At 32.9% G+C, this 25,950-nt stretch overlaps 1 protein-coding gene across 1 annotated transcript in view; it reads right to left on the bottom strand.

Annotated features, from left to right (window-relative positions):
• Window positions 1-25,950, bottom strand: part of CNTN5 (contactin 5) — a 1,555,331-nt gene that overhangs the window by 347,516 nt on the left and 1,181,865 nt on the right. Inside the window, exon 8 of the mRNA XM_031961045.1 lies at window positions 16,483-16,686. Within this exon, the coding sequence (XP_031816905.1) occupies window positions 16,483-16,686 (204 nt within the window). The remainder of the gene's footprint in view (window positions 1-16,482; window positions 16,687-25,950) is intronic.

The raw sequence follows: 25,950 nt of genomic DNA, 5'->3' as shown, positions 1-25,950 counted from the left end.
GGGAAAGGGAGGCAGGTGCTTGCCCAGCCCTCCTTCAAATGCAATTCACGTGCATGTCATGACATTATCTCCTCTATTTCTATTTCATGGTCCTCTTCAAGAAGGAAGGACAAACACATGGACAGTAGCTTGTTTTCTCTCATTTGGATTGAAAAGGAAACAATGTCCATATCTGGAAGTGTGTAAAATTCTTCTGAACATGTAGATAAATGAGAAAAGTACAAGACAGGATGGGAGAGGGACTTTTAGAAGATTTTAATGGATTAGGATTTGAGAGAGTGAGAGAGAGGTGATGGGGTAACAGGGATATGGTACAAAGAAGCTGATAAAGAAAATGGGAGTAAAAATAAGGTGGAGGGAAATCTTCAAGTAGTAATTATAGTTTTGAATGTGAATGGGATGTTCTCTCTTTGTAATAGCAAAGAACTTGAAATTGCTATGATCCCCATCATTTGAGGAATGGCTGAACAAGTTGTGGTTACGGTTGTGAAGGAATGTTATTGTGCTATAAGAAATGATAAGCTCAATGATCTTAGAAAGACATGTAATTCTTACATTAAATGAATAACTAAGTGAGCAAAACCAAGATATCATATACAGTCATAGCAATATTATTTTAAGAATGGATTTAAACAACTAAGTAATTTTGACTATGAAAAATACACAAATTAAACATATAGGTCATATGTACAAAGAAATTATCTGCATCCAAAAAACGAACTGGCAAATGGAAGTGTGTATAGAAAAATTTTGCATATACATCTATTTGCATCTAATAATGGCTGTCTCTAGGCCTGGGGGAAGTGGGGAGAAAAAAAGGAAAAAATAAAGAAATTTACATGATAACTATTGTATATTTGGGAGGAATAGCAAATTTTACATAGATTTGTAATTTAATGCATTATCATTTTTTTTAATTGTACTGTGCCATGGAAATGCTTGTTTTGTTCTATAAATTGAAAATAAAATATATATATATTTAAAAAGTGTCTGTTAAATATATTGGATTATTTGCCATCTTGGGGAAAGGGTGGGAGGAATGGGGGAAATAAATTATACATACATATGTTTTGAAAATAAAAAAGTAATAAGATTTTTTTTTTAAGTGCATGTTAATTGACTGATTTATTGAACAAAGGGGCCATCTAGGTAGCACAGTGGATAGAGTACCAGGCCTAATGTAAGGAAAGTTCACCTTCCTGAGTCTAAATTTAGCCTCAGACACTTACAAGTTGTGTGTCTCTGAACAAGTCACTTTGGGCCTCAGTTTTCTCATTTATAAAATAAACTGGAGAAGAAAATGGGAAACTATTGTAGTATCTCTATCAAGAAAACCTCCATTGGAGTCACAAAGAACATGACTGAAAAATGAATGAATACATTGAAGGAAAGTGACAGACTTGTTTGCTTAGTCCCAATGAACAGAACTAGGGACAATTAACAAAAAGTCATAGAGTGGTAGCTTTATCTAACAGACACTTTATATCAGCATGTATTTCTCAAGAATTAGAACTACTTTAAATTAGCTTTCTGTAAGGATTTGTGCTCATCCTGAAAAAGTTCACCAGTTGAAATATTGTAGAAGAACTCTTCTTTTGTTTCCAGATATGGATAAAATTAAATGACCTCTTAGGTGTTTTGTAACACTGAAGTTCTACAATTCTATGGCTGCCAATAGTGCCTTGGTGGCAGGCCCTAGTTTTTATGTAATCAGAGTCTGAAATGGAATAAGACATCATTCTATTGCTTTTGAGGAAGTATTGAAACCATTCCATTCCTTTTGTGGCCTAGACTAATTCAACCCTAGGAATAAACCATACCAGTGTTTTATTTCTTCCACTGAAATTAACATCACATTTTTGGTTTTATTTTCATATAAATTGCTGGTGATAACTTATTTTAGTTTCTAGCAATGCCATTTTATAATTATGGCATTACCAAAAAAATCTAAACAAAAATTTCCCACAGAATTAAAATTTCAACATTGATTTTCACACAACTTAAAGAAAATGTTTTATTTTTATACCCAAAGTGGAAAGCAGTTGTTGCATCTGTCAGGCTTTTGAAGTTCTTCACTTTTAAATTTAGCAGTTATTTGTTGGCTAGTAAGGCAATAGTGGGGAAAATTTAAACACAAGCCATTCTATACTTTCACCATAATGGGTTTAGAAATGGTTGCATTTAGCCAATTAGATAACATTTTTTTTTGTTTTTTCATTTTGTAACTGTCCAATGCTTGGGATAATTTTTTTAGGACAAAGTAGCTAGGAAAAAGATAAGGTTAGAAGGAGGTAAAAGAGTATGTGGATATAATAATGGAAAGATATAATATGGAGAGGAGAGACATGTATAGTCACAATTATGACTATAGATAATATTGAAGAACTAGATTAACTATTCTATAAATGCAATAGGATATAAATTCTCAAAAACAGGGACTTTTGTCTTTGTACTCCTAGAATATAGAAAAATATTTACATATACATAATATGTAAATTAATAATACAAATAAGTTAATATTAAGTAACTGCTTAATAAATACTTATTGAATTAATGAAATAATTCAAGGTAAGACAAAGTATAATAGAAAAATAAGATTTGGAATCAAAATTCCTTCAGTCACATTCTGGATTTGCCTCTTATTATCTGTACAGTTTATTTACCCATCTATTAGAGACTGAATGAACTCTAAGATCTTTTCTAGAGCAAAATAGTAAATTTAAAAAAAAATGAAACTTCAATAAATATATTATTTTACTTGCACAGTCATGGAGTTAATGTTTTGCAACATCTTCTATATTTTTTTATCTACTTAAAAGGCACTATTCTAGTCCAGACTCTCATCACTTCTCAATTTAATACTGAAATAACCTCACAAGTGTTCTCTTATCTCATGTCTTCTCACTCTAAGCCATTCTTCATACAACTGACAAAATGATTTTCCAAAGAACTTAGGTTTTATCATTCCCCTACTCAGTAAATACAAATGCCTCTCTTTTGACTTTAGGATCAGATTTAAACACTGGCTTTTAAAAACTCTCATCTTGGCCCCCAAATACTTGCTAGTCTCATTATATATTATTTCCCTTCCTTCCTTCTACTGGTCAGGGAAACTGACCTTGCTGCTCTTACTTACAAATGATATACTTGTATTGGCTGTCACTGATGCCTGGAATATACTCACTCCTCCTTGAATCCCTATTTTCCTTCTGAATTTGGTACATCAAGGCCAATTGCAGGTATCCTACTTTGAAAAATTATCTCATATTCACTATGTATATGTGTGCATGTATCTATGTATGTATGTCCACACACATATGTATGTATCATCTGAACTTTTTTTACTCCCATGATAGACTTTAAATTTCTTGAGGCAAAGACTATGTCATTTTTCCCCACTGGGTTCCCATTGTCTAATATAGCATCTGGCAAGGGAGACCATATGGCTATAATCCATCTTTAAATCTCCATGGATGCATCAGGAAATGAAGACATTCTATTCCTTCTTCACAAGGCAAGTTTTCTGAGCCAGCACTTAATAAATACTTGTTTATTGATTGGATTTATTGAGTATAGTCTTATAATAAGCAATAATAATAATAAATTCTTGCATGAAAGGAAACATGACATGATGAACAGAGAGACAGGAAAATATTTGTTCAGATTATGCCCTGATACCTACTGGCAATGTAACCTAATTAGGTCACTCAGCTTCTCAGTGCTGATGTTAAACAAATTTCTAAGTCTTGAAACTGAAGAAACAGTTGTAGTCTTACACTGAAAGATTCAGAACTCAAAGCAATATTAACAAACTCAATGCAATAAATACAATTAGTTTAATGAAGACTTTTTTTTTCTTTTTGAGTTAGGATAAACATGAAGCTTTTCTTTGACAGGAGTGCAGCTTGCACACTGGTATACACCAATGTTATCTAGGAATCTGTTTTTATTTACTGAAAATAGACTTTGATTATATCAGGATTCCCTGTTAAATAGCACTTAAATTTCAATGAAATATTATTTGAAATTATTTTACTTACTGTCTTAAATCTACATTTAAATATACCCATGCAAGTCTTATACCATCTAATGCCATACATTATTTAGATGCAGCTGGTAAGGGAATCAAAGGCCAAAAAGAGAAAGAAAAGAGACTGAATAGATTGCACACACGCTGCCTAAAAATGCCATCCTCCACATAAGGCATGCTGCCACATTTAGTCCTGACATATTTAGTCTTGCAGGGAGTCTCATGCTATCTTTCTATGATCCCTAGATAATTAGTACATCACTGAATGTGGAATAATTCAGCACTTTGGGATGTGATTACATAAGGAAGGACATTGGAAATTTAAAAGAAAACATAAGTTAACCACATAAATTCATTACATCAACTTATTTCTCTTTAACTTCTTATATTCAATAATCTAATTCTTAATTTCTTAATGATGCTTTAATTATTTGGACAAGCATCTTAATTCTATTTTTCAGTTTTCTAAAGGGTCATGAAGAGATATTAATTTCACAAGTCTGGATTAACACCAAATGATTGTCAACCATAGCTGACAATCATTGTTTCCTATTGCTTTGTCATTACACAAATAAAAGATTGAAATAAGTGACTCATATTTTCTTTAAATAAATTTATTGTTTTGAGTTATATATTTATTTTATATAAAAAAGTTGAAAATTAGAGAAAGTCTATCATTTAAAAGAGATTTGTTTTATGTTCATTTTTTATGTTCTGAAACTCAGGTCGAGCATTTTCCTTTACTTCTGGGCATCAAGGAAAAATCTGCCAAGGTACTTCTACATGCTGTGCTATGATTGTTTTTTATGTACTACTGGATGTAGTATTTTTTTTGTTATTCTAATCTAATGATTGTGATCCAAAAACAAGACAAACATAATATACACCATGGATGACACTTGCACAGAAATCTGAATTTTTATTCCATTTGTGTTGGCAACACAGAAAAAGAGATTTTCTAAAAGCAAGCTAATTTCCCACATGTAAAACCCTGTACAAACCCCTAGAGGTGATACAAGAGAGAAGAGAAGAACTGCCTTTAAAAAAGTTATAACCCAAGAACACAGGCACTATTGACATAACTGATTCATTAGGTGAGACAAGGAAAAGATACTGACTTTCAATGGGGACCCAAGATATAAATAGAAGGATTGAAAAGAATAAAATCATTTCAACCTGTGTAAATTTCTGCATAATTATAAAATGGAATAAGACTAACCTGGAAATTATGATTTGAGTTAATCTATAGCTACAAATCCATAATATACAATTTATGCCTTCCTTCAAAAATTCATGGAAGATGATTTATTTTTGTTCTGGGATTCTTTATTTTGGTTCACACTGATAAACCCTTTGTTTTGGTCAATTCCCCCCTTCCTTCATTAACATGAGAAATAATTTTTAAATAATGTCTCCTGAGATAAGTAAATTTAGCTCACATTAGAGTTCTTTAGGGGCTATCTTGAATATGTTAAGAACAGTAGATTGAATGTTGAATGGGCTAGAGTTTTCATTTTGACAACCCCAGGAGACTTCCCTTAAAAAGCTGTTATGACTGGTCACTCAATGATTGATAGGCTTAAAGGACTGCTATAATGGCTCCAAATGAGATAGAGTCAAAATGGAAATATAATGGTACCAAAGGAATTGTTAATGTTAAATTCAATAATTACCTTTTTAAAAGTTCTTAAATAGCTCTGTGGGAAACTAACACCCTAAATAAAGTTTCACATATGGTCTCCTCAGCTATGATTCAACTAGGAGTTATCATTTTGATACAATATATATAGAAAGATTCACATTCGTCTTATTTCATTAACTTACAAAGGAAAAATTGAAGGCTTTAGGAATGAAGTGTGTTATTGCTATTTTTTTTAAATCATTCTATAGGAATTATTGTTCTCCTCTTCCCATACATAGGTATTCAACAGCCCATCACAAATCAAGTGGACAAGAAAAAAAGGCAAAAGAAAATGATAGTCACAAAGAAGCCGAAGATAATTCAAGTTAAGGAAAATTTTCTGCCAACTAATGTACTAAGTTCTGTGACTTAGAAAACAAGCATTTATTAATTGCTTATTTTATGACAAGCACTAGGGTTATAAGTACAAATAGAAAGAAAGACAATACCTGACCTCAAGCAGTTTATATTCTAATAAAGACAACACATGAAACTAAAAATTGGGGGCAGGGGAAGAAGCTATTGCAGAGCATGGTAGAAAAAGTTCAGAAAATCAAGAATAAAACTAGAAAATAAAACATTGCTGGCTTTTCCTTAAGTGCTTTTCTTAAAATAGATGTTTTGAGAAGAACTAGCCATTTAGAAGAAGGGGTTGGGGATCGGAGAGTAGACTTCCAGTCTGAGAAGTCTAGGAGTTGAGTAAACTTACAGGATGAAAAGGCTCATGAGGCATGGAGGGAAATGTGAAGAACAGATTGTTTCCACAAATTGTCAATTAATTAATTTTGGCACTTAACACCTTCTCACTTCCATTTCTTTATAGAGTTTGACATTCATGTAGTTGGCACTAACATTCATGATAGTAAACACACTAAAGCAATCTCCACTTTATAAGGATTTCACTAATATTCTTACATGATAAATTCACACTGATTTTAATGGGATGTGGGAACATGTACTTCAAAAGGCATGCTATTTGCAAAGGGAAAATCTCCTTGCCCTTGGGAGACCATATGGCTACAATCCATCTTTAAATTTCCATGGATGCATCAGAAAATGAAGACATTCTAATCCTTGTTCACAAGGCAATTTTCATGAGCTAATAGTAAATATCTAACTCAAAAAATCCATTTGTTTATTTCCAATTACAAATCCGCAATCCACAAATATCACAATCATACAAATAAAGAGAACAAAAGGGTAATGTCAAATTTTTAACATGTAACTCCCACAGGTATATTTTATAGGGAGCAATATTTTTGGGTGCCTATGATGGGTACTATTCTCTGCGAGGTTTGAGACCTAAGTTTCAGCTCTAATTCTTTTTCAGTGATCATACTACATACAGTTATTGGAAGCTAAAAGAAAAGTTCGTTTTAACCATCTGGTATCTCACACATACAGAATGGCATACATGACGCAAAACATTTTATTTTAAAAATTGCAATTCTTAGTCTGTGACTATATAAGTTCAAATAAATGCTTTTGGCAGGAATAAATTGGTGTGCATATATATGTGTGAATATTTTATATTGTATTTTTCTTTTAGGTCAGAACTTTTCCTAAAGCTGAGCTCTTATTATTTTTTTCACATGTATTTTATTTTTACTTTATGTATAAAATGAGCATTTTTATAACATAGTACAATAAAAAGATGATTTCATAAGAAACTGCAAATCTATTACCTATAACTTGGTAAACATGTAGCACTCTCCACAGGCATACTTATAAAGAAAGTTGTCATAGGCTATCATAATTTTATGAAAAGATTGTGTTTAAGTTAAGCAGAGTGCTTTCTATATGAAAATTATAGAATAAAGAGATAAAGATAAAAAAAAAACAGAATTACTTATATCTTTAAGAAGTTTAGAGGTTTTCTTTTTCTTTTTTAGGAAAATGCAACATGGAGAAATATAAACTATGACATTTTGAGGAGGGAGAAAAACCTAAAACTGGTGGGCAATCATGTTCTAACATTTGAGGAAGGCTTTCTAAAAGAGATAACACTTGAGTTCAGATAAGAATTCTGGAAGATTAGGAGCAAATTTATTCTAAACATTACAAGAAAAGGAATGATCAAACAAACAGAGACTAGTGGATGGAATGTTCAACTCTTAGAATAGTTTGTTTTCTGGCAAAGGAAACTTGCAGAGGGGAGTAATATAAAATAAAGGAAAGAGTGTTGGAATCAGATTGTAAAGGGCCTAAAAAACTAGTGTAAAGTTGTAATTCATCCTAGAAATCCAGGGGTTATGAAGGATTTTTAATTTAGAAGAAACTGGATGAAGGGAAGTGATATAAGATTCATGTTTTAGGGGAAAATGATTGTATAGGGGATGGATTGTGGAGGGCAAAGAAAATTCTTCAGTTCTATTTGTAAATTAGGGGCTTGAGAATATAATTTTCAATGTCAAAAAAAGCAGTATGTGTGTGGGAGGAGATGGGAGTCTTGGAGGTGTGAATTACTAAGCCACCCTACAAAATCCTATTTAAAGGATAGTTAAATCATAATATTAATAGAATCAACTCAAGTGAGGGTCCTTAGAACATGGCATATAGAGAAGTAGAGGAGAAGGAAAAAGAATGTTTGGACAATATAATGCAAAATTATATTATAAAGGGGTTTATTTGTTGCATATCCTGACAATTTTGCATTGATATCTTACTTTCCATCCTTTTCTTTTGGCCTTCAGGTACTCTGTATTGTTGTTATTGTTGCTGTTGTTGTTTTTAAGATCATAACATATTAATATAAGCACTTTCTTATAACTCAAAGTGATCTTCTTCAAAAACTATTTTATTTATCCTTATACCTCTTCCCCCTACACACCAACCTTCCATCCTCCTAAGGCTGGCTCATCTTAGCAATGAATAAGAAAGCAATCCAACTATAATGTATACTGAAACAGAAATGATGAATGATGAATCACATATCTGTTCATCTTCCAGATTTCATTAGGAAGCAGAAGAATTAGTGGAGAGGGTGTTACAGAGTGCCCTTTTTCCCAATTTTCTTGCCAATTCTCTTCTTCCTCTCCAATTGGATTGTGGCAATCCCTCTTATTCCTATTCTTGTGAAAGAGAAATCAGTTGTCTCCCATTCCACTTCCACTCTTGGACCATTCACTTTTTGTCCATTAGGGTCTGTCCTGCTTCATTTTCAGACTAATGTGGCTGCTCACATGCCTTGGATGATTAAGAAGTAATTACTATCATTTTTCTGGTAAGATGGAAGATGACCAAATATCACTATCTGCCCTGTTCCTATAGTGTCTTTTACCATATCTTTCCTTCTGCCCTACTACTACATTATGCAGACACTAGGATAGTGCCCCTTGTCCTGTCAATGTACCTTAAAGATTTGTAGGTCTTGCCATTGCATTCATTTTTGTATATTGTTTGGCTCATTTCAAAAATGAATACTTTGAAAACATGGACTATATCTCTTTTATATTTGATCCTCCAGACAGCACAGCAATAAGCAAATAGTAAGTGCTTAATTATTTTCCCCTTTATTCTTACCAATCAATAAGCATTTTAAGTGCCTATTTTGTACAAAGAACTGTGAATAAACATAGAGCATGCAAATTTATGCATACATATTTTATTTTAGAATCATAATGTATTTTGTATACATAATTTTATCTTTCCCTCACATCAATCTTGAGAAGATTACTGTATGAGGATTACCCATATTTTGTAGATAAGGAAGGCGGAGGGTGAATTTCTGATTTGCCTCAGATTCAGAAAGACCTAGAATCCTGCCTTATTTTTTTAACAGCAACAGTGTGACCCTGGGCAAATTAGATAATCTCTTAGTTCTCTGGACAACTGTCTCACTACAAGTTGTCCATCTTTTTCCTATTATATTATATATAGATTTTTCATAAACTTTTATTGTAGTAAAGGAAAAGGACTAGGGCACTCTTTCAGTGTTGGCATTATTTTTAAGTCAAAAAGCACCAGTTTGGGATTATGACAGCAGCGGTAAATTCCATTGTGATATGTTTAGTTTATTTTTTAAACCAAGTGTGATTTTGTGAGTGAGTAAGGAAAAAAATTTCTGAAGTTTGTTAATGCAGTCCATGCTCCAAATTTTTTGAAACAACACACTTTAAAAAATGAAACTTACTTTTTTGAGAGACAATATAATGCATGTTGTATTTTCAGCAGATCTTTTATGATTATGCTAATCTTAAAAAATAGGCTAAGTATTCACTAGACAAATCTTTTGACAGATAATTAACACCTTGAGTAACATGCACCTGCACACACTCTCTATGGATGAGCTCTGCTAGTCTCCAGGATCAATAACAGCTCAGCACAATTCTAAACTCATTTATATGGGATACTCTTTGCACATTTCCCAGTTAGCCTGACCGATTCTCTTTTTTTCCTGGTGAATTGAGAAATATTTTCTCCATTTTCTCCAAAATGTCCATTCAAATGGAGCTGTGTTATACACAACTGTTGAATCTATTTTTGTACCTAGTTGTGGCATTAAATCATAAGGAGGGCAATGAAAAGGACATTGGACTGAGAAAGTCTTATCAATTGATTTTCCCTAATCCCACAGACATAAAATGTCAGAGATTAGATCCTTAAACACAAGTCTTTCTTTTGAGACAAGCACTGTATCCACTAAGTAATACTGCACCTCTATGTAAATTGTACTATTATCATTAGGAGAAGGAGGTCACAGGCCAGAGATTGGGAGACTGGTGAAACCCAGACTGAAAGAGGATAATAACAATGGGGAATGGAAAGATGGAAGAAGATGTGGCATGATAGAGATTGCAGAAAGAACAAAAGGATGCTCATCTCTTCCAAATACTGAAGAAAGATCGCAAATAAAGATAATATCATTGGACTTCATGATTTGGGAGTTGACCATATTTTAGTAGGGTTGCCTGTAGTTAGGAAGTGATGTTAAGGTAAGGCAATGTTTAAAAAAAAAAAAAAAAACAACTCATTCATCATTGATTACTGATATCATTAAGAAGTTTATCAGTGAAAGGAAAAAGAAAAATCAAAACTCTTTGAAATGCCCCAGTTGCTATAACAAAACCATGCTGAGTGTTTATCTACTAATAGTGTATCAATAGAGTGTTTTTTAAACAGCAACAGCAAGATATTCAAATAGGAAATAGTATTTTTGCAGTTCTCATTGAATAGTCATCAAACCTAAAGTTTATACACCATAAGATTTGACTTCCAAACTTAAAGAATACAGTTTAATAATGTTTATCTTTTTAATGGAATTGGGTTTCTTGATAAGGAATATGTGTGTACATATAATATAATATTATACATGTATTGTGTTTAATAGCTTCATTTTACTATTTATATGCATTTGTTAGACATTCCTTCCAAGCTTCCAAGAAATATAAAGGGTTGATGGAATGATGCAAGGTGGGTGTTTTGGTGGTTAAACTTATCTCTTTAGATAGAATTTCAAATCATTTTTTATAAGTCTCTTTGAGGTGAAATTGAATTGTATGGAATGACTGATTGTCAAGGACATCTGAGCAAATGAGGTATTCATTTTATTCAGAAATCATTCAAGGATTTCTTGATGTTTTCATTTAATTTGCTTCATATCAAGTAGATAAGTTTTCCTTTGAGACACATAGCTAAAGAAATAAAAGATTAATAAAAGCCAAATAAGTTTCTGCATTCCTGCAGAGTTTGACATAAAGCCTTAATATTATTCTGTTTCCTTAGCATAGATAAAAATACCTGGATACTGTGATAGGAGTGTTCTTGTCACACTCCTTCCAAGTTCTTCTGTTATTGACCATAAATTGAAAACTCTGAAAAATGAATTAGTGTACCAAGTAGAAGAAGACATCTGTAGGGTTCATTTCTTAACATAAGAAATGGAACTTAGGAAAAGAAATGAAAAATCAAACAAACTTGGGAACACCCCAAACCTAAAAGAGTTAAGATACTTCTTCCTGATAATACTCTGGTCAGAAACATAGACTGAGTTCACTAAATCTCTTGAATGATAGCCTTAGCTTAACCTCAAGACTTAGAGGAAGACAGGAAGACAATAAAGTCTCCTGTGTTCACTGTAGGGCTAAACACATGCAGAAAGTATGGCATCAATATCAAATGAAACTGAATATCATCATCATCATAATCCATATGCAAATTTAACTTAATTTTTAAAAATTAGACACTATCATCTTTTCATTGCAATTCAAGTATGTTTGGTCATCAGTATTATCTTATGTAAAGTCATACTCTCTTACTCTGTCCTTCTGCAAACGACATCCTTAATTCTTTAAATAGAAAAAGTATTTTTTGTAGGGTGACAATAGGATTGATTACTCTGTGTTATACACAAACTTGTAACACAACTCTTTTCTTAAATAGTGAGGTAAAGTAATGGGCAGAAAGTTGGACTGGAGTCAAGAGTTCAGCTTTGGTCCAGGATATATAAATAAATGTATAACTCAAGGTAAATCCCCTAACCTCTCTCAGATTTATTATTTTTAAAATAAGTTTAAAAATAGCACCTATCTCTCATGGTTGTTGTGAGGATAAAATAATTATTGTAAGTTGCTTTACAAACATTAAACCTTTATATATAGGCCATTATTATTATTATTGGAAACTTTGTCTACATATGCAAAAAGATGTGAAGAATGTAGATATTAAATTAAATAATACTTTGCTTTTGCATCTTTACTCTCAAGCTTCTTGAACATGCATTTTTCTCAGTAGGACTTAATAAATTTCTGAGATAGGTGAGATGACTGAAGGTAAGAATTTTTAAGCTCAGATCTGACCGTATTACTTATTTGCACAATAATCTACTTTAGCTCCCTATTGTCCTTCTGAGTATGAAATATAAATTTCTCTGTTTGCCATTTAAAAACCTTCTCTAAAGTTCCTCCAATCTATTTCAAATGATATAATGATGTCAAAGCACTTAGCATATAGTGTCTGGTACATAGCAAATACTATATAAATGTTAATTATCATCATTATTAATTATCTTTCCAAACTTATTACACATCACTACTCTTCATGCACTACTCTGTCCAGTCAAGTTAGATTTCTTGCTCTTATACCACATTTCATTTCCAATTTTTGTTCCCCACATATGTTCTTATCACTTCTGCCTTATGCTTTAATTTCAAGACTCATCTTCAATGCTACCTGCTATAGCAGCCTTCTTAAAAATTAAATTTATTTAGTATTTCATTTTCCCCAAGTTATATGTAAAAACAACTTTTTATATTTGTTTTTAAAACTCTGAGTTCCAATTTTCCTTCCTCTCTCCCCATTTTCCTCCTCCTCAATAAGAAGATAAGCAATTAGATACAAGTTATACATATGTAATCATGCAAAACATTTCCATAATAATAATGTCATGAAAGAAAACATAGGCTAAAAAAAATTTCCAAACCTCAAGAAAAATAATTAAATAGGCTTCAATCTTTACTTAGATATCATCAGTTCTTTCTCTGGATATGGATGGAATTTCTCATCATCATAAGTGATTCAAAGTTGTTTTGGGTCACTGTGCTGCTGAGAATAGCTAAACCATTCACAACAATAATTGTTGTTACTTTGTATCCAGTACATTTTATTTACCATGAGATCATGTAAATCTGTCCAAGTTTTTTTTTTTTTTTTTGAGAGTATCTTGCTCATCATTTCTTATAGTACAGTAGTCCATCATAGTCACAAACCACAATTTATTCAGCTATTCCTAATTCATGGCCATCCCTTCAATTTCCAGTTCTTTGCCACCAAAAAAGACTGCTATAAATATTTTGATACATATAAGTCTTTTTCATTTTTTAAAATCTCTTTTGGGATACAGATCTTTTGGTGTTATTCCTAGGTATGCATGATTTTATAACACTTTGGGCATAGTTCCAAATTGCTTTACAGAATGGTTGAATCAGTTTACAACTCAACCAACAATGTATTAGTATCTTTTTCCCCATGGTCTCCACCATTTGTCATTTTCCTTTTCTATGCTATTAGCCAATCTAATAGGTTATGAGACAGTGTCTCAGAATTGTTTTAATTTGCATTTTCCCAATCAATAGAGATTCAGCATTTTTTCATATCCTAATAACTAGCTTTATATACTTTATCTGAAAATGTTACATATCTTTTGATCATTTGTCAATTGGGAAATTGCTCTTATTTTTATAAATTTGACTCAGTTCTTTATATGTTTGAAAAATAAGGCCTTTATCAGAGAAAAATTAAGTATATCTTTTAAAACCTTGTTTTTATACTGTCTTTATAAATTCTTTACTACATATGTACTTTGTGTCAGTTTTAAAAGGGCTCCTAAGGAAAAAAAAATTAATGTTATATCCCACAACTGATTGTTTAATTTAGAAACATAGTCATACTGGATTAAATGATTGCTTTTTTTAAAATTTGAGTTTCTGTGGAGATAGGTCTATAAATTGCACAGAAACATCTGTTATGATATCTGTATCTGCACTGAGACATTTTTAAAAACCAATAGGAATTTTGGCTGACCATAGGGTAATAAATAGGTCTAGGCACAGGCATATTTTTAGGAGGCAGATGTAACAGTGAAACTTAACAATTGAAAACTTTCCCATTTAATTTTTCATGGTAAGTAAGTTCATTTCGGAGCAAATATTCTCTCAGTAATATTTTATTGAATAGAGATGTCTTACATAAATGCAATCTTAAATTGACCAAAAAGTACTGAATAACTCCATACTAGTTTATGTAATATTTTCTTCTCTAAAATGTGATATTCTCTAGGAGCAGGTTTCTTGGAGGGCTTCTGGAGGCAGCCTTCTTTTCAGTTCAATAATCACAAGTGCATCCAGGGATTAAAGTCCAAATCCTTTATTGTCTCTTTCCAAGTCTTGTCCTTCCTTGGGCCTGGTTAGCTTTCTTAGAGGCCTAAATCTCTCCTTGGTTCCTGCTGCTAGTCCTTTACCTCTGCCAGCTTCTGCCTCTAGCTCCCTCCGTATGTCTCCAGTCAGCACAAAGTGGAAAAAGGAATGACTTCTGAATGTCCTGGACTCAATCCTGGTTGAGCCTCCTAGCTTATATATGTTCTCTTAAAGGTGGGAATTTTGTAGAACTCTAATAAATACTAAGTACATTAGTGAACAGAGAACTGTTAAGTACAATGCTAAATTACATAACTTAGCAACTTGTAAGAATCCTAATAAGTTAATGTTGTATTTTTTTGTCTTTAGAAAGTTTCTGTGTGTTTATATGTTAAGTACAACTTTTTATTTGATTGTATCCATTATTTCTTTTTCTCCTGATTTTTTTATCTCCTTTTCACATATGCATTGTCCAACTCCTAAAGAAACTAAATAAACTTTACATAGTTCCTGTATATTAAATTCAAAATAATGTGAAGGAGCATCAAAACATTCTATATATATTTGGGTTAAGTTTAAAGATCAATGCATTCTGGGAATATGTGGATGCATTTGGGTTTGCCAGTCTGTCAGAATATATTCTTCTTCATTCATCCTTCTAAGAAATATTTCATAGAATAATAGCTTTGGAAAGACATTAGGCAACCAAGCATAAATAAAGAGAGTAGAGCATTAGTAAAAATACATAGAGGAAGTGTGGTATAGTAGCAAAGATGCTAGATTTAAAGTTGAGTTCCAAATGTTAACATTGCCTCTTGCACTTATTACCTTTATGATTACCTTTATTTAATCTCTTAGTACTTTAGACACCTCCATAGTTTGATGTCATGACAGATTACCTGTCTACAGATAGGGTATTCCAACACCAAAAACTCCCTTTCTTAAAGAAATCACAATGCTTCCAGTTTCTATAAAAACATAGGTAGTACAAGAAAAAATGAATAATAATTGGGCAGTGAAAAATTTCAGGTGAAAAAAAGGATTAAATTATAGAATTTTAAATTCTGTTCCCCATGTCTTCAATAATAAATAAATTGACAAGCTAAATACTAACATGAAAATCATCTTAAGACATAAATGCTATCCGTGTACCCTGGCACTAAAAGTTTCAGTAACAGGCAGACTGAACAAAAATAATTTTAAAATATCTTTAACCTTCCAATCAAATAAGATTCTCAAATCTCACACTTATGGATTTTTTTTTAGTCACATGACAAAGCAAGCCACATACTATATATAAAATCTAATGTGGTACTTGACTCCTTTAATGAAAAGCTTTATTGTGAAAGTACAAATGAGATGTTTAAACTCTGAGATACTCAAGATAGATGGCAAAACCTATAATTATGGGATCATCACTTCTGCTTGAATTGCACTAAAAAGTTAAAGTTCTAACTGCTCATATTATTGAAAAAGTAATAATAATTATAACTCTACCATGAAGTATTAAAAGCTGAAAACTCCATTCTAAGACTGCTGAAATAAAAATGTAATGAGAAAGTGAACCTATAAAATGCAAGCAATTCATACAAGTATGCTATATGAAGCTACTAAATCGCAGAGAAAATAACTTCTGGGCTTTTATTTCAGTAGTCGTTCTGTCAGTAACTTTATGGTGGAAAGAGGGTGCTATCACAGTGCAAACTCTTCATCTATGGATCATGTCTTTTCTAAAAGCAGAATGTTCTTACTAAATACACCTAATTTCAATCTTTAAAAAAGAGAGAGAGAAAAAGAGTAAATGCTATTCTGATTTTATTGGTTCTGTGTTCAAGCCTTGGGTGTAATGATCTCTCAATAAATTTTTATCTTTCCCATTTGAAATGGATGACCCCTTCTGTCCATGCCATGTCACTTACCATCATTGCGTAGTGTGAGTGGTGTTGGAGGGCTAAGAACTCGAGCATTCGTCACGGTATTTTTCACTAGGCATATGTAACTGCCAACATCTGACGTTTGTACTTTAGAGATATAGAGATTTCCTGTCTCCTGGGAAATGAAGCGTCGGCTGTCTTCTGCCACAAAGGAGGGAAACTCATTAAACACCCAACTATAGATGATCTCTGAAAATACACAAAAGAGAACAGAGAACATTGTACTAAGAAATAAACAACATACAGGAAATATTGCATTGCAAAGAAATCATACTATATGCTTGTACCAAATAGATTTTCATCCAGTTTTCTATATCTATCGTCTTCAAAGATCACATACCTAGGGTTTAACATTCCAAAGTCATATAAGTTTTGATAAATATAGAAGAATTGGTAAGTAATTTTATCCATATTTTCCCTCAAATTAAGAGTAGTACAAACATTGAAATTACAAAGGGTGATTGTACAAGGGAAAAAAATTCATTGTACTATTTGACTCATTAACTAAAATAGGGGTCCCTAAATTTTTTGTTAGGTGGAACCACTTAGGATTTTCCCAAATTCTCAAGACAATAGAGATTAGGAGTCACATCACTGGGAAAGATAGAGTGGAAGAAGATCCACAGTGCTGCGTTTAGAAGTATAAGAAGATTAGACTAGTAATGTTGAGTGTAAAATTCCTGAGCAGATCAAATGAAGGATCACTGATGTCAGCTTTGCTGCTTTTTCTCTAGAGAGGAACGAAGGTAAAGAAATATGCTGAATAATTTCCATCTATTCATTGGGAACCCTTGTCTTAAAATCTTAGGCACAAATTCTTAAAATATGTACTTTAAAAACATATATTTTGATAACTTCATTTTAATGAATTGACTTCCTTTATAATCTTATGTACTTGAAAAATGATTTAAAAATATTATTATGAGGCGTCTACATGCTTGATTAGATAGCTACAAGGATCCATGAGACAAAAGATGTTAAGAACTCCTGGAAAGGTACTTTTCTCCATGTGGAAACAAAAATAATATTGCAAAAATTGGGAAGAAAACATGTTGCATGAGATAAGGCACTAACTGAACCAGGACTAAAGAAGATCTGGATTCAAATCTCACTTTAGATACTTTCATTTTCCTTAATCTTCCTTCCCATCTACAAAATGAGAATTTTAGATTTGATTTCCTCTACTGATATTTCGACTTCTAAATCTGAAATTCTATGATACTATGAAATGAACAAGAATCATAGAATATAATATTTAAAGAACATGATAATTATCTACTCCTAATCATATTCTTAAAAGAATTGTTACCATTTTTGGTACTTTTTATTTGAATATATCTAATGATCACATTATTTCCTTTACAACTTGTATTGTTATCTATGAAAATGTTGGATTTAGACCCAGAATATGTTAGACCCAGAAATTTGGGTCTGATTATTTCATTAGGAGCTATCTACAAAATGTCTTTCTCATGGCATAAAATTCCCAAACTTATCAGGTCTATATGAGACCAATGAGCCCCTTTAATTTCTTTAAATTAATTTTTTCTCTTTTGTTATAAACTGAACAATCATCACCAGATACAAGCAATCCAATTTACAAAGAAAAAAATTAGAAATATATATATAAATATTAACTTCTGTTGTCTTGTGTGTGTGTGTGTGTGTGTGTGTGTGTGGTTAAGGGAGGATTCTGGGAAAATGGCTAAGTAGATTGATAAATTTCAAGCTCTCCCGATTTCCCCCACAAACAGAAGAAATTTGTACCTCAGGGAAAACATAGACTGGTGAAAAATCAAGAAGGCTTGGGGCAGAATGGGGGTCCTCCCTGCACAACCCAAGAAGACAAATGATTAACCAGTGAGTAACCTATGTGAAGCTCAAACACTCTGCTCTAGCTCCACAGAAACACCAATTAGGGAGCAGCCCTGAGTCTAGTGGGATTTGGCTGGAGCCTCAGCAGAAAGCACAGAAACTTTCACCTCTGTTCAGTGTAATATTCTTTTCTAAGACGTAATATTCTCTGGGAACAGGTTTCTTGGGGGGCTTCTGGAGGCAGCCTTAGTTTCAGTTCAGTGTAATCACACCAAATGCAGCCAGGGATTAAAAGTCCAAATCCTTTATTGTCTCCTTCAAATTCTTGTCTCCTTCACTTGGGGCTTGGCTAGTTTTTTGTGGAAGCATTCTGTAGTTTTGGTTCTGAGAACTTAAGCTGCCTTCTCTGGCTTGTGAATATCCCAGACTGAATCCTGGCTTCTGAATCTCCCAGAGTGCATCCTGGTTGAGGCTCCCAGCTTATATAGACTCTCTTAAAGGTGTGAATCTTGTAGAACTCTAGTAAGTACTAAGTACATAATCTGTCTCTATCAATTTTAGTGACTTAGTGCTTTGTTTCAAGTTCTGGCCCATAACATCTTGTAGGATCAGATCAATCATACTGAGCCATGATAAATTAGATAATTATTGTCTCTATCAATTCCACTGACTTAGTACCTTGTAAGAATCCTAACATCTCTCTCTTTCTTTTGATTTAGAACATAGGTGGTCATGACTTCCCTGACTTCTCAAGGAGGCAAGAACCCCCAAAAAGAAGGTGATCATGCCTTCCCACACTGCTCAAAAAAGGAGTGAAAATACCATAAAAGGAGGTGATCACGCCCTCCCTGACATCTCAGGAAGGGAGATGAAAACATCAAAGGAAATGGGAAATCAAATCAGATTAGTGGGTTTCTGAAGGGGCTCACTTCAAACAGGTATACATAAATCCATCAATATTGAAGGTATTACACATAATTACATAAATTACATAAGCACATAGTAACATAACAGGCTAGTAGTGATGTAACAAATAACATAAATCAACATGCAGAATTATACATGTTCATAAGTCCCAGAAATAGTCCAAAAGGAATCTATTGTCCATTAGATCATATGCCAGGAATCCAATAATTCCTGCAAGTTTTGAAGTCCTGCAATAGTCTCATTTTGTGTTAGGGAATCCAATGATTCCTGCTGGTTTTCAAGTCCTGCAACAGTTTCTATCAACAATTTTTCATCTCAGGGAATCCAGTGATTCCTGCTGGTTTTAAAGTTCTTTAACAGTCTCATTATCAGCCATGCTCTTTCAGTATCAGATGTTTTTTAGGTCTTTTCCTTTGTTTTGAGGACCAGTGGAAGCCCTTGTGGCATTTTGGACATGGGTGTTTGGGTTTTATTCTTTTACCCTGTCTTCTCACTCTATCTCTATGTCTACTCTGATCTCTCAGATGTCTTATTTCTCCAGACTGAAAACATTGACGATTTTCTCTAGAAGTCCCTTGCCAAGAGGGATCCCATCTTCCCATGTTCATCACAGTCTGGGTATAATAAGCATTTGTGCCCACTGTGGCACAGCATCTTATGATCTCCTCTAAAGAAGCATCTTTGTGTAGTCCTCATATAATTCTTTTGCAAACCTCACAGCATTTTCCTTAGTCAATTGTCTTATCATATTTCCTGTAGCTGCATTTTCTCCAATGATGTAGTCCCATAAAGACTGCAATCCTTTTTTAAATCCTGAATTTTTTCCAGATCAAAAGGAATGTATCTTCTTCTTTTTTGACCTGAAAAGTCAAGCTCTTCAATCACAGGGTATGCATTTATTTTTAAATCAGATATATCCTGTCCTTCTCTCTTAGCCTTAACCAATGCCTTTTGTAATCTTGTCATAGGTTGCTTCATAGGAGATGCTGATTGTTTCACTGCCTCTCCCTCTCTTCCTTCTCCCTCCCCTCATGAAGGGTTAATTGAGGGAAGTAAGTCAGGAGATGGATGGGAAATGACCTAATTTCTCCTGCTATGAAGCATCACACTCAAAATTATCCTTAACCATTCTTATCCGATTCTTCATCCTTTTCCCCTAGTTTATGGCTCTTTATCCAGACAGAATTTATAGAATAATTCAAAAGATAACTAAAAAAAAAAATAATATACTTCGAGGAAAAACTAAAAAAAAATCCAACATAATAAAATAGGGAAAAGAAAAAGTTAACCAAGTAGAAAAAGAGATATAGACCTTAAAGATTAAAATAATTCTTTGAAAATTAGAATTGTGCAAGGAGAAATTAGTGAAACTTTAAGAGACTTAGAAATAACAAATAGAATATAAAGAATGAAAAAAGTAAAACAGAATGTGAAATCTTATAAGAAAAGCAACAGATTTGAAGAAGAGAAAATAAAAGAATAATTGGACTGCCTGAAAGCTGTGACTAAAAAAAAAAAAAAAAAAAAAAAAAAGAATGTTGACACTATAATGCAAGAAAAAATCGAAGAATCTTGGACTGATAGAACACGAAGGGAAAAGTAGAAATAGAAAAAAATCCAATAATTACCACTTCAGAGAGATCCTATGTGGAAAGTACATAGGAAAATTATTGCCAAATTTCAAGACTCCCAGATCAAAGAGAAAGGTTTGTAACAAACAAGAAAAAATCAATTCAAATATGGTGGAGCTAGAACTGTACAAGATTTATCAGCAGCCATAATTAAAATCACAGGTCCTGGAATCATATATACCAGCAATCAAGAGAAGTAGATCTGTAGCCAAAAATATCATATGCAGCAAAATTATCCATAATATTTAGTGAGAAAAATATGGACATTCCACAAACTTACAGGTTTTCAGGACTTTCTATCAATCATACCCAAACTCAATGGAAAATTGAACATGTAAGAGCCAATATCAAAGATCAGTTTTAAGAAACTTAACTGACAATTATTTTGTGGTTTTTACATGGAAATGTATACCATATTTTTAAGATTGATATCAACAATAGGGTAGTTCAAAAGGAAGACTGGGATAGAGTTAAGTTAAAAATGTTATACAAATTAGGTGCAGAGGAAGAATACACACAGAGGCATTAGAGTGAGGAGGAGGGCTCATAGGTCTCACAACCTACTCATCTCAGGAATGAGTTAAATAAGCAACAACAACAACAACAAAATACACACACACACACACACACACACACACACACACACACAATCAAGGTTATAGAATCCCCTAAAATCTATAAAGAAATAAGGGGAAAGGGCTGGGCAAAGGGGAAAGCAATGGGTGGAGGAAGAAGACAAGGAAGGAATCCATGGGTGGAGGGAGGTTAAGTAGTAGCAAGGCAAGTTAAGGATCAGAATTAAAGCAAAGAGTTAGCAGGGATAGGAAAGGGGTGTGTGTGTGTGTGTGTGTGTGTGTGTGTGTATGTATCTATATATGTATACATAAATATATCCTTGCTTTACTATAGCCTGCTTAGGGTGGGGAGTTGGTTGAAAGGGGGAGAAAAAATAAAGTTAAAAAAAATGTGCAGCAGAGTACAAAAGAACAATCTACAAGGAAGTAAAGAAAAGATGAACACTCATGAATAGAATTTCTTCTATATATTCTTCTATTATATATCCTTTTTTGAACTGGTATTTTATTGTTATATATGTTGAATCCTCAATAATATTCTGCTGGGTACATGACAATGTTTTGTTTTGCTTTGTTTTGTTTTTCTTTTCTTTTTTCTTTTTTAAATTATTTTTTAAATAAAATAAATAAAAAAATTTAAAAGCCCACAAATAAAGTTGAAAGGTTTCCATTACAAAATAATAATAATATATGTGTGTATGTGGATATAAACATACATATATACATACATGTATAAACATTTAGTAAGAGAACAAGATTGCCTTTATGTCTACTTCTAAAAGTGTTTTTTTTTATGTTATATTGACATTATTTTCTTTTAAAAAATTTTATGTAATTTCCTACTAATTTGCTCTCTCTTATCTTTAAAGCTTTAAAAAGCTTTCCCTTTTAATAAATACACAGTCAAGTAAAACAGATCAATATACTGGTCATGTGTGCAATTGTATGTTTCATTCAGCATATTTCATTTATAACCTACCAAGAGACTAGAGCCATGTTTGATCATTTATTTTCTGAAATTGTACTTGAGTACCAAGCACATTGATCACAATTTTGAAGTCTTTTAAAGATATTTTTCTCTACAATTATTTTTAATACCATGAAAACTGTCCTGGTTCTGGGCATTTCACTCTACAATCACAATATACATCCCAGTTTCATAAACTGTGGTTCATGACTGCACATGGGATCTTGTAGGGCTCACAAAATTGTGATTTATTATCAGTAAAAGCTTGATTTGTGTACCTATTTTGTATATTGATATGCCCAGGGTCACATAAAAATTTCTCAGGCTAAAAGGGGTCATTAGTGAAAAAAAGTTAAGGAGACCTGATCTGCACAATTACAAATCTAGAATAAAAGTTCCATCTTTGGTTGCAAAACATATCAATTTGACATAAATATTGACCATATAAAGTTGTCTTTTGTGTTGGCTATCTACATAGCAAAAAAGAGTGTTTGCTATGACTAGTAAGTTATCTTAACAAAACTCTATTAGTTTTTGTCCACTTCATTTTCTACTCTGAGGCAAAAATTGCCTATTATTCTGATTATCTTTTGATTTCCTTCTGTTTTATTCCAATCCCCTAAAATAAATGTGATATTTTTTTTGGGGGGGGGGGTAGGGTGTGATTTGTAGAAGTTGTAAATCTTTGTAGAATTGATCAGTTTTGGTCCCTTCAGCATCAGCCATTGGAGTACAAATTTGTATTATTTTGATGTTGATTGGTTTGCCTTGGTATTTAATAGATATCATTCTGTTATTTTTGATCTTATATTCCAGTACTGTTTTTCTTAATCTTTTAATGACTATTGGGAGTACTCTATTTCTTCAAAGGCATTCTTTCATACAGTAAAGTATGTTGTGATCAGCTGAATGAAATTCACTCATTCCTAGCCACTTGGTTTCATGGAATCTCAAGATGTCAAAGTTTAAATTTTCCATTCTCTGTTTGACCACATCCCGCATTACCTTGGTTCACAGATCTTACATTCCAGGTTCCTACAATGGTGATTTTTAAAGCATCAAATCTTCTTTTTATCATAGACACATTTATAACTGAGCATCTTTTTTTTTTTTTTCTTTTTTTTGGTTTTGCAATAGACATTTCATCAGTTCTGGAGCTACCTATAGTTGCCGTCTGCTCTTCCCCAATAGCACAGTGGACCCCTTCTGTTCTTGGGGATTCATCTTCTAATATAACTTTTATCACTGTAAGGTAAGATAGCCCATAGGGTTTTCCTAGTGAGTATATTGTAGTGGTCTGCCATTTCCTTCTCTAATGGATCAGATTTTGTTAGAACTCTTCACTATGATCTGACTGTCTTGTGTAACCCTGTACAGCACAGGTCACAGTTTCATTGAACTACACAAGCTTCTCCACTCCACAAGGCAGTGATCCAGTAGGAGGTAATGGAATTAGCCACACTTTATTTGTAAAACAAACCTTTCCTCAGGCTTTTTACGAGGAAAATCCTCAGAATAGTTTCTGGAATACAGAGTTAAGAGTTAGAAAGGCCCTTAGAAATCAACTGGACAAATTACAGTTTGCTGGGACAAAGAGAAGTTAAAATGGCTTGTCTAAGATCACACATAAAGTAAGAAGCAGAATTGGATTCTGTATTCAGGATTTCTGATATCACATCTAATACTCTTTTCACTTCATAGTATAGATTTGAGTCACATTGGTGTATATTCTTCTCAATATCACTTGCCTATTACAGTTAGTATTTCCCTTGTATCATTGATTGACTTAATTACTACCACCTTTATATCATTTAAATCCTGTATTTTATAATGAATATGTGGTAAAATAGAAAAAATGCTGAATTTGAAGTGATGATACTTGCATTCATATTTTGCCCTTTGCTACCTGTGTGACATAGCAAGTCAATTATCTTCTCTAAGCTTTAGTTTTTCATCTCTAAAATGAAGAGACAGACTTTAATGTAGAAGGTGCTGAAAGAGTAAAAAAATCTCATAATAATCTGAGAAATTATTTTCTAGTACTAAGAATTAAAACAGGTAATATCATAGAAATATAAATGGAGGTAAGTTTGTCCAACAAAACATACTGGTGAACATCAAAAGTCTAGAGTAGTCTTACCATTAATTCCAGGAGTATCATACCTTATACTAGTAATTAGTCCCAGGCCTCTGTATCAGGCCAAATAAAATTACTGGAGCAATTAGTTTCATAGGAAGAAAACTGATTGAGGCACACCTGCTATTTCCCTACTAGAAATGTTAGGATTCTATTGGAAGCCAAATCGCAAGACAAGGAGTGTGGTTCCCCTCCAATCCCATCTCCCTCAGTTAACACCCCTCTCTCCAACTTGGCAATTAAAAGTGGCAGGTATAAAACATCAGTTGGTGAGGATGGTAGTCCTGATAAGGTAGGACAGGTAAATTAGACAGGATCAAGGGCATTTTAAGGATGGAGATTGGGATATATGTGAAGGTAATAAAGAAAGAGCCAGTGAAAAAGATAATTAAGGGAAGGGGAAAGAAAAAGAGACAGGGGGGAAGGGGAGAGGGAGGAGGGAAGAAGGTGGAAGGGAGAGAGGGAAAGAAAGAATGAGAGAGAGAGGGAGGGAGAGATACACAGACAGATAGATAGAAACAGAAACACTAGACAGAGAGACAGAGAAGAGAGACCTGAGACAGAGTCAGAAAGAGACATCAACATAGAGATGAGATAATTAGAGAGAAGAGGTAATTAAATAGGCACACAGTGGGAGTCAGATGGAGAAGGATACATATCAGATTATTAAAAGAATTCTATTGAAGATTTTTATATCAAACTATTTGTTATAGTTATGACTAAATGAATGGCAAACATTTTTCATCCCCTTGCTGCTTTGCTTATAAGACAATTCATAGTAATCATATAGTTTTCTCAAAAGAAGGTTATAAACTACAGTTGTAATACTCATTTCACCAATATTATTCCTATTGACCTCCAAATTCAAGGACATACATTAGCAGCAAATTAGTACAGGGTAGATACATTTGTATAAATCTCATTTGAACACAAGTTGACCTTCACAAAGATCCTATAATAATTTCCAGGATGCTGCTATAACTTAGATTGGATTACCGTCCAGCTCTTATCCAGTCTAGTTTACTCATAACTGAAATTGCTTGTGTTTTCTGGATTTTGTTAGATTAATTTTTAAGGATTTGAATGAGATGTGGGAGAGAATTAAATTATGATCCATTTAATTTAGAGTTATTTAAAACAGGAATTCCAAGATACCTGCAATAATTTGTGCACCATTATTTACCAATAATTTTGATAATAAGATAAGCATTTATAGACAATAAGCTTCTCTTCATAACTTTTGAAAAAGAGTGAGTCTTTTTGAGGCATCTCAAAAATGTTCTATTAGATTTCAAATAAATTTTCATATAGCCATGCATTTCAGGATTCCAGGAAGGAAAGAAAGCAGAAATACTGCATACAATACAAAAAACTGACATCTTATTTTTGGGAAAGGTTTTT

Source organism: Sarcophilus harrisii, chromosome 3, assembly GCF_902635505.1.
Source record: "Sarcophilus harrisii chromosome 3, mSarHar1.11, whole genome shotgun sequence".
NCBI lineage: Eukaryota > Metazoa > Chordata > Mammalia > Dasyuromorphia > Dasyuridae > Sarcophilus > Sarcophilus harrisii.
The sequence above is the reverse complement of the archived record's forward strand: the minus strand, read 5'-3'. Positions and strand labels throughout refer to the sequence as shown.